This window comes from Acomys russatus, chromosome 8 (genome assembly GCF_903995435.1).
Source record: "Acomys russatus chromosome 8, mAcoRus1.1, whole genome shotgun sequence".
NCBI lineage: Eukaryota > Metazoa > Chordata > Mammalia > Rodentia > Muridae > Acomys > Acomys russatus.
Window position 1 is genome coordinate 7962999 of NC_067144.1, and position 10939 is coordinate 7973937.

The 10939-nt window shown below is 40.4% G+C and overlaps 1 protein-coding gene across 1 annotated transcript; it reads left to right on the top strand.

Moving 5' to 3' along the window:
- Positions 1-8482: 8482 nt before the first annotated feature.
- On the top strand, positions 8483-10479 carry LOC127193241 (39S ribosomal protein L33, mitochondrial). The gene is made up of 2 exons (XM_051150533.1): positions 8483-8589; positions 10132-10479. Exons 1-2 carry the CDS (start codon positions 8483-8485, stop codon positions 10358-10360), a joined length of 336 nt encoding a protein of 111 aa, XP_051006490.1. The 3' UTR covers positions 10361-10479.
- Positions 10480-10939: the final 460 nt, after the last annotated feature.

Genomic DNA, 10939 nt, shown 5'->3' on the forward strand with positions numbered 1-10939 from the left:
TTGGAGAATTCCAGTGAAGCTCGCCCCCGGTGATTCACTCACTGCTGCCATGGATTCTGTCGTTACAGTGTTTCTGGAGAGCAAGTCATAGAGAAAGCATTCACATCAGAGAATGCCTTTGACCCAGCTGCTCCCTTTGAGTCATTTTTACTATGATAATAATGGAGGTAACTAAACAAAATAATTAAACAGATTTATTCACAAGAATGGTAGCTGAAGCAATGCCATATACAGTACTACAGTAAAACAAAATGAGAAACAATCTAAATATCCAGTTTGGATAATTGCACCAACTGTCCCAAAGCTTCCATGTAGTAATTAAAACTTAAACTATAGAAATGGGCTTATTTATATTTTACTTATTCATAATCAACTGTTGGCTTTTATCATTGAGTGGTAATACAGAATTATAGTATTATATTACCTTTATATAAAATGGGCACGGTGCATGAGTAGAAGAAAGTCTCAGATGCTGAATGACTATTTAGCAGTGCAGTGGGGAGGGCTTGTTTCCCACCTGTTTGCATGTTCGCTGGGTTTGCTAATCACACACAAATCACACTGGTGATAATCTTCTAAGGAGAAGACAAGTTTCAATAACTCGGGGTGAAGTCTGTCTAAGCCCTCCAGACCCAGCTCCATGATAGGCATAGACATTTTTGGACAAAGAGCAAGAATGAAAAGATTCAAGTGTTAAACCTCACTATTCACTAGACATGTGCTGTGTGCATGGTCTCATGTAAATATGAATATTGTATATATTTTTTTACTTAATTTTTTCTTAAATTACATTTTTACTTATTTGTTTCATGTGCATGGGAGAGGGAGGAGATGTGCACATGGCAGGGTGTGGCAGTCAGAGGACAATATGTGGCAGACAGTTCTCTCCTTCTGTGGTCAATTCTGAAGGTTAAACTCAGGCTGCCAGGCTTGGGAGGGGACACCTTTACCCTTGGGCCATCTAACTAGCTTCTACATATTTATTGATGAGCAAACTCATATCAAGAGAAAAAAAAAAAGACCTGTACCTGAAGTCACACAGAGATTAACAGATTCCATTCAACTGGTTGACCTGTTGTAAGTTCTGGTTCTGTCCATCCCAACAGAGCATCCCTCCAGGTACCTTCTTCCACCCAAGATCCTCCAATCCAGGCCAGCATCCGCACTGATTGGTTGATAGGGATGAAAACAAACCAGTCCCTGAGATCACTGTCCTCTGATGTAAGACTACCAGAGCCCATTCATCCTTGTTTCTAGGAAACCCTATCAAAGCCATGGGGAGTTTGCCCTGTAGTTAAAGGGTAATTAATTGTGTTTGTCTGAGGATTGGCCCAACATGACCATGAACCACAAACACCATGTACAGCAGGCTGTGAAACACAGTGGGTTGTTGGTTTCACTGACTCCATGGTTGGGTGTGTACTCTTAGACAGTTGTCTGATTTCTCAGGACTTTGGCTACATTGCTTCAAGAAAGTAAGCTTTGGCCAGCTGACTCTGAGGGTCTGTCAATCTATAGCCTAATCATTATGATCAAATGTGGACCATATTAATGACATAAGAGGGGTGGAAGCATACATTTATAATGTCCCAAAGGTCTTATGTCACCAACCTTCAGAGGGAAGGAGATGCTCTTATGCCCAAGAGGAAGAAACCAGTTCAAAGAAAGAGTCAGACTTTTGAGTACCTTGCTTCATGGAATCTCAATGATGTATCTCTGTGTCCCTCCCTCTTTTCCTCTGCCCCTCCCTCCCTTCCACACACGTCCTTAAATATCCATGGTGAGTATATCCCTATGTCCTTAGGAAATTTATGAAGGGTCAGTTAGTATTTTCGCTAACAAAGAGACTGAAGCTGCCACATTGTCTTGCTATGACAGAGTCATAGAGGTCTGCACAGCTCAGCCACAGGGCCATTAGCCATTAGCCTGGCTTAGGAGTTGGAAAGTCAAAGCCTTCCTTTCTATTCTGAGTTTTTAAAACATATGTATTAATGTTTTGCTTGCATAGATGTCTGTGTACCATGTATGTGCAGTGCTTGTGGTGGCCAAAAGAGGGCATCAGATTCCCCTGGAACTGGAGTTAACAGGCTTTGCTTAGTCTCTTGTTAGCCATCTGTAGGTGCTGGAACTTGAACCCAAGCCCTCAGGAAGATAGCCAGTGCTCTGGTCCCCTGGGCCATCTCTACAGCCTTGGTAAAGGAGCATGCGTATTCTTTACTTATCTCCCCCAAAATAAACCCTGAGTGTTGCAGAACACTGTCTCCAACCACAAGTCCCTTACAGCCTCTAATCTTTGTGTGCTCTGAGAATCAAAACACTATGCAAAAGTCTCATACATTTCTCAGTTGTGGAAGAAAGTGAAGGATATTGAACAAGTTTCATGAACATTAGAAGTACAGCTTCAAAAAAAGAACAAAAAGTTTCTCAGTTTCCACTAATTAAAAGTTACTGAACACTGGTGAGAAAGACCAGGAAATGCAACAGTTCACCCACTCCATCTAGGTCCAGAGCAGGTGTGTTCCACTTTTCCCTCTTCTCTGTCACATCCGCACTTACTCTTGTTTCTCCTGCACATTCTCATAGGATAGCTCACACACACACACACACACACACACACACACACACACACACACACACACACACATACAATGTCCCTCACAGGCTTGGGTATTTGAACACTTAGCTCCCACTTGGTGGCGCTGTTGGGGAGATTTTTTTTTTGGGTGTGGCCTTGCTGGAGGAAGTCATTGACTAAGGATGGACTTTGAAGTTATATAGCCCCTCCCTCCTTCCAGTTGTCTTTCTCTGTGTTTCATGTTTGCAGATGTGAGCACACAGCTTCCAGCCTCCCTGCCATGATGGACTTTTATTCCCCTGAAACAAAATAAGCTTTCTTCCATTAAGTCACTTTTGGTAATGGAGTTTTGTCATGGCAACATAAAAGTAATACGTGTACCCTAACTTATGTACCTATGTGAGCACATATATGTGTGAATGCACACTAATATGTCTTTGTTTGGTCCTTCAAACCAATCACCTCACTCAGAGTACTACAAAAATAATGTCTTGTCCTTCCTTGTCAATGTGTTATGTCAGAAAGTCTATGAGATCTCTTTCCCCCAACATCAGTGCCTTGATATTCATCATTTGATTAATGTGGTGTCATCAAGGTTTCTCTGTTTTATGATTACATTTTCTCCATCAAAATTAAGAAATAATCTGTGTGGCTCAGCAGTTAAGAGCAAGTAATGCAGAAAACCAGAGTTCAATTCCTAGCACCTACTGCAGACAGCTCGCAACTGCTTGTAACTCCAGTTCTTGGAGATCTGATGTCCTTTTCTGGCCTCCAAGAGCATCTCTCTCTCTCTCTCTCTCTCTCTCTCTCTCTCTCTCTCTCTCTCTCTCTCTCTCTGTCTTCTTTACAAAAAAAACAAAAGGAGTTATCTGTGAGGAGATAGTTAAGAGACACTGTAGGAAACCTGTTCTATATCACCTTTTACTTACTATGTTTAACATACATTGTTGATTCTTGCCTGGGTTGGTTACAATAGTGGCTTCAAAATGTTGACCTTAAAATGCATTTGACTATATACTAAAAGGGTCTATGGGTCACTATTTCTCCAGTTTACTATAGTATGTTACTGCCACTATTTATTTTTATGTTCAAGTTGACAGTGTCTTCCCGTCAAGTGTGTTCTTTTACAGAAAATTACTCTGTGAACCTTCTTACTTTCTGCTCAAGGTCAGCTTATACCTTCCATTTCTCTGGAACCAACCACGTCAAAGAGCCTAGGTTTCTAATAAAGAGTGGGATTGAGGCTGGGCATGCTGATTTGTGCCTTTAATACCAGCCCATAGAAGGCTGAGATAGGTAGATCTCCATGAGTTCAAGGTCAGCCTGGTCCAGGATAGCCAGGGCTATGTAGAGAGACCTTATCTTTAAAAAACAAAACCAAAGAATAAAATTGAAAAACCAAATTCAGCTCTGGCGGCACTTGTCAGACTAAATCCCCTTGCTTGCAGGTCTTCTCAGCCAGCATAGTAGGAAAGAATAGTCACCTCCTATGGATCTGTGTCTGATTCTGAATTCACTTGCTGCCTCTTAACCAACCCCTCACCCCACAGTTTTTTAGTCTTCTGTCACATCTTATCCCTCCATGAGAACCTTGGTTCCCAGTACAGTTCCCCAACATCACAATACATAAAAACAGTTTTTAGAATTGCTGCACTCATTCCACTGTGGACAAGCAGAATACTTCATACTTACTAGTCATCTTTTAGGCTGTAGAGTGGCCGAAGAACTTCATTCAGAAAAAAAAAAAAAAAAAAAACTGTGTCAATAGGGTGAGTTGTGCTTTTCTTCCTTTTGCTGTGGCCAGGTTTCATCTGAAACACGAGCTCACTCTTTTCTGTTTGGTTTTAATTTTGTTATCCCCCACCACTTGGCTGCGTTTAGTTAGTCTCACAGTTCTGAACGTGGACAACGGCAGCATTGTTCTAAAACTCAGAACTATACCGATGGTTTTGAGGAACAGACTCTTGTTTCTTGTTTGTGCCTTGAATTGTCTCTGAACCACTGCTAGGCATACCCACCTCCAGTGGGATTTTCTGGGCTTCCAGTGCCTCCTTTATGGGCCACTTGACTACAGCCCTTACCACGTGCTTTCATTTTGCCCACACAAGCAAGTGAATGGAACTTCCACCAAGGAAAGTATGCCTGAGCCAGGGGCCCTTCAGTGAGAGCGTGGTATGGCTGGCACTCAGATCTGCTTCGGCTGATTCCACAGCTGCTGTGAATTAGAAAAGACAGCTGCACCACGCAGCTTTTGAAAGCCTTTGATCCCAGCACTTGGAAGGCAGAGGCAGGCAGATCTCTGTGAATTTGAGGTCACCCTGGTCTACAGAGCTAGTTCCAGGACAGGTAAGGCTACATGGAGAAACTCTCTCTTGAAAAAACAAAAGAAAAAAGGAAAGAAAGGAAGGAAGGAAGAAGGAAAGACACCTGCTTTGTGTTAACACAGCTATCAAATAGGATGCTGTGTTGTGCCCAGATCAAGTAACCTCCAAAAAGACCACCAGGACTCAATACTGATGCAATACACACAGGGTACTTTATTATGGGCTCAAGCTTGGACCACAATCCTTCCTGACGCAAGAGGGTAGGAGAGTAGCACTGAACTTCAAGGGTAATGGGTCTATAAAAGGAAAAACTGTAAGTTGGGGGGTGTATCACAGGAATGTTGCCTTTTAGACAGGTTGGGTGGAGGCTGAATCCCAAGGGGAAATTGTGGATCACAGGAATGCTGACCTTTAGGACGATTTGGTGGAGGCTAAATCACAAGGGGAAGTTATTTGTATCTCAGAGGAACATTGGGTGCTGATTCTATCTAATCTCCTGGGTGGAGTTTCTGGAGACTGATAGCAAGGGCAGGTTACGGCAGTATGAGGTCATTCCTGGAATGCAGAAAGAAGTAAGTGTCACCTAGATGACAAGTTCGCACAGAATATACAGACCGTGCCATTAGTTACAGAACATACAGAACACAGCATTAGTTTGGTCCTTGCATTCCCCCCTCTGACAGGTTCATTGAAGGTCCAACCATGGGTCTTCCTGAAGCTTAGTCCTCTTGAGTCAGCCTGTAGTAGGACCAGGTACTGTGCCCTTATGACCATTAGCTGGATGGTGCTCAATCTTTGCTTGATGTAAGCGGGGCATAAAGTATGACTTGTTTAAACAGAACTAAAAGCCTATTTTCTTGTAGCCATTTGTACCTCATGCCAGAGAGGTGCCCTTGACTTAGCATTTCAGCCTATAAAGTGGGAAAATGGGTGAGGTCGTTCTCTTCTGTAACTTCTTCCCGCTGACATTAGAGGCGCTGTTATCAGGGCCTGGAAAGGCTGAAAAACTAGTCATGGCCTAGGTAATGGGGCATTTATCAAAAGCATTTGTTTAGCTGATCCAGTTGAAGAGACAGGGGCCTGGTTTACATCAGCTTCCAGCAGGTCCAGATCTCAGCAACTCAGCAGCAGATAGAGTCTGTTAGACAGGTAAAACTCTGCTGAGACAAATACAGACTAGGGACACAAGTTAAAATTGTGTCTATAAGACAGCTGGAGTAGGCTTATACCTTTGAAACCCAGTAAAAGCATGAGCATTCTTTTTTTTTAGTTCAGAAGACTTGATATACAGATCAGACAGACTCATGTTGAGCAGGATGAGAAGCACCCTTAAGTCTATAATCAAAATACAAACAACAGGAAATTAAAATCTTGAGTGTGGGACTGATTAATAAGCAGCCAGTACTCCACCAGCTTATTATAACTCTATTGATCTTGTTCTTTTTAATAATTTTAAATCTGCAACTTGCATCTATATACCTTAAAACTCCTCTTGAGATACTTTTATAACTTGCACTTACCAACATTTAAACACTTTCTTAGACCCTCAAATATTTCATTTATAACTTGCATTTATCAACCCTTAAACACTTTCTCAGACCCTCAAATACTTTAGATCCACATAACTTAAACATTCATATTCTCAGACCTTTTATGGACTACACCTTTTTCTATCCAGTTATTCACCAAGAGACACAGGCCATTGAATATTGAGTGTGGTCATCCAAATGAAGGATTAATAATAAATTACACTGAAAACTGTTTTACCACTTAACATGAAGCCTGTGAGCAAGGCAAGCCTGTTTGCCTTTTCAAATAAGAGAAGAGACATAGTACCTAGTAGTTTTAACTAGCTAATTAATTGACTAATGTACTAACAGGGTGCCGGTAGCCACACCCAGGGAGCCAGGAGTAGAGACCACGCAACTTGCTTGACAAGGATCCGAGCTTGAGGGTCTCCTCCAGATGAACCTGAATGGACAGGAGCTGAACCACCTGACGAAAACCTGATACCTCCTGACCCCTGAGTTCATCAGTTGTTACTTTGCCACCTGTTACCTTTCATAATGGTTGCTTTCATTATGCTTTCTTATCTCCTTGTCTTGATGGACTCCCCTTCCCCTGTTCTTGGTTCCCCAAAAATCACTGAGCACTTTCTGTTACATGTTCTGCCAAAACCAAGTAATAATACCTGACCAGAAACTCATGCTTAAGTTGATAAGGATGTCTCTGATGAGGAAACAACATTAATTTAGGAAAAAGGTAAAAATTGTTCCTTACTACATTTTTCAGTGGTTTATGATTTACAAATGGCATATGAAAAGCACTGGGGCATTGAGGAAAGAAATTTCTAGGGTTGAATCTTTGATTAGGCAAAAGCGGGAAAAAAACACTTATGAGTTGGAACTTTTAAGAAAAAGCTTGGGTGGATTCTGAGGAAGGCATAACCAAGAGTGGAATGGTGGGCAAAGCAGCTTGGGTTACTGATCCGACTTTTATGGAAAGATTAGCTGCCACAGATAACAGAACTTGGAATTGTCATACTAAAAAAGAAAATAATTAGGATACTAAAAGAATATATTAGAGCATTAAGGATGCAGCTACGTTTTGCTATACTCAAGGATTCTATGAAAGGTGTCTAGCTAGGCATCAAGCTGAGCTTGAAAGATTAACCACAAGGTAAAGCAATGTCTAGTATTTCTAAACAAAAATAGGCTAAGAATACTAAAGTCTAGTCGCAAATGTGTAGTTGAAACCGCAAAAGCTGTGCCCTTCAGCCAAACCCAAAACTGGCTGAAGAGTTCAAACACGGAAGCTAGTGAGAATTAAAATGATGTGCTTGCTTTAGGTGTTAGTGGAACATAGACATGGGACTTGCTTCTGTTTCCTGAAATTTAGATAAGGTTGAAATCCTGTAGAGTTTTATGCAATTATCATGTGAAATAACTAACTTTATTTCCTTAAAAGTTTTTTTTTTTACTTGTAGGTTTCTAGGACCCTCTGGATCCTTCTAGTTCCCCATTCTCCCATAATTCTCTCACCTCGAGTCCCAATAGGATGGCCTCACATCTATCTCAATCTCCTGGTAAGTGAAGACTTTCATGGGACATGCCTCTTGGCCTAGTATCCAATTACAAGTGAGTATTTGAGATGTAATCTGAATAAATTAATTAAATAAAAAAAAACTTTTTACTTTAATTCCCTATAAAACTAAATAAAGAACTGAGGTTTGTGTTCTATGCTTGCTTGTATGCCTGCTTGCTGGCAGCTACCAAGAACACTGACTGTCACTTTGCATCAATCGTCTGACTCAAGAGTTGATTTTACACCACTCCCATGCATCCCTGCTTCAAGGACCCTCACAACATCTAGAAGTGCTAGGGCTGGTCCCCTGCAACAGTGGATCTAATTGTCCTCTAGCTGTCAAGTTACCATTAGCCTAGCCATCAATGTGAGCAGAGACCTGAGAAGGATAAATTGTAACCTAGATGATCTTATGTATCAATTAAAGTGACAGAGATGAATAGCCATGTCCTGATACATAGACAGTTGTCCCAGGTGTCTCCTGTAGTAACATGGCACCATGGTCAGAGACAGTTTGGCACTCAGTCACAGAGGCACAGAAGACAATAGGCTGTTTCTGTGGAAGGAGAACATGAAAGAGATTGACCTAACCTTGTATTCAGCAACGTGAGACAATAACTCTCCAGGTACCCAGTTTGTCCACAGTTAGGCTAAACCATAGCAGAGGGTGAGATGCTGTGAGTAGTTTTGCTTAGGTCAGTATACCAAGATCCAGGTTTAAAGCCATCTGCCATGCCAAATCTTTTCAGAGCCCTTTGGGAGTTACTAGTAGGATGTAGGATTCTCTGTCATAATTAGTTTAAATATATTTAATGCCATATTCAGCAGATCTCTGACTATCTTGGGGGTCAGCATATCTGTGCTCAATCCTTCTCTGTCTTAAGCTTTCTGCTCTAAACTATATCTTACAAACATAAAACACAATGTTATAATCTATAATCTGTAGATAAGTGTTAGAGGACCAGATCTGTCTAATTTTAGTATATCTGAATTCCTTGTTTCTATCTATATGTTGGCTGATTAATTTAGAAAACACCCATGATTAACTGAACTGGTACCTAACAAAACTTTAAGCTTTAATTATCCTAAAGTTTGTGATAGTAGCTTTTAAAAGGACTGGAACTGCACATAGCATTTTTAAGAATAGGCACAATACCTTAAAAGAGTTGATACATAGTATGCTGTAATCAAAATATAACCTTAATTTTTTACCAATATACAAGGATTTGAATGACCAAAAACTATCCAATCCTACCTTGGGAATGGGGCATCATTCTCTTATAATTGTTTCATTAACTATCAGGCAATTGGTTCACTGATATAGGTGATCATCAACAGCATCAGTTATTAGTAAAACTTTAAATATATTTCTGAACTAGTATTAAAGCAAAACTTTTAATCACAAAATGGCTGCTAGTCATGTGACTGCCCTTAGCCAAGATGGCAGGGAGGCTTTGGCCCCGCCCTTTTTATCACAGACTCAACATGGCGGCCAGCCACATGCTGTTAGAAGCTGTGTCAGCCTATTTGAAAACATAGCCATATTAAAAAAATAAGGCCAAACATATTCCCAAGGCAGAGATTTTTACCTTTTTAAGAATGAAGGTAAAGCATAATAACCATAAATTTAGGAGCCAAAACCCAAATTTCAACAGTGTAAATAACTGAATATCTCTAAAAATTAATATATCTTAACTTCAAAGTATCTTTTAGAATTACTCATTTCTAAAGTCTGCAATACAGCAGTCTGTTTATCTGAATCAACATTTACAATAAGCAGAGAGCTCATGGGGACTAAGAGGCTCTAAAATTGTTGCCTTATGCCACATGGTTATCTCAAGATGGTTGAGTCACATGGCAGGCTGCAAACCATGTGGTCCACACAGTTGCTATCTAAAACATCTGTGTTACAAACATATATGCATACATATTTGTTTTAAACAAGAGTTTGAACTTAAATTTTAAACATCATAGCCAATAAGCAAATTATAAATCCTTAGATAAGAGTTCATAGTATAATCTTAAGCTATATAGCCTGGATGTGATGCCTTAATACCTTATTAAAGAAACATTGTTTTATATCCTATCTTTTATAAGTCTAGTTTTAAATACAGGACAAGAATTACATACAAGGTCTCCTGTAAGTAGGTCTGCGGCGGCGGCAGCGGCAGGGCCTGCGGCGTGGAGCCGAGGCGTGACAGTTGCCAAGAGCAAGTCAAAAACCATTCTGGTGAAACTGGTGAGCCAAGCCGGCACAGGTTTCTCCTTCAACCACAAGAGAAGCCGACTCCGAGAGAAGCTGAGCCTTCTGCACTATGATCCAATAGTGAACAAAAAAGTTCTCTTCGTGGAACAGAAAAAAATACGCTCCCTCTGAGCAGTGGATTGAAAATGAATTTGACTCATAAATGAGAAGACCAAGGGTGAGACACCGATTCAGAACTCGGAGGTGTGCACTGAAGACAAAACCACAGCATGGCCTCCAGTGAGGCGAAGGCGGATGTGAAGGAGCAGTGTGGAGAAAGAAAGTTTTCTACAGAGACCAGATGTTTCTCTCTGGATGCCTTATAGGCCTTAATAAAAAAAAAAAAAAGAAAGAAAGGAAAAAAAAAAAAAAAGAATTACATACAAACCTTAATTTAAAAGTACATTTGGAGACCGGTTGAATTATGCCACTTGCTGCTTAATGGCTCCAACTCTAAATTACAAGTTTAAATTAACCTTTTTGTTACAAATGTTAAAGATTTTTAACCATCTGCAATAACTGGTAATTTATAAACAAGGTGTACAGAACAGAATAAATTTATAACTTAAATAAAAGCAAGTTGAATCAAACGTATAGTGGCCACATACATTAATAAATTTGATAGATGGACAAAGCTATTTTACTTTCTCTAGATGTTATTTCAAAGGAAAAGTACCTTGTCACCTGTTGAGCCCAATTGATACAGGCAGG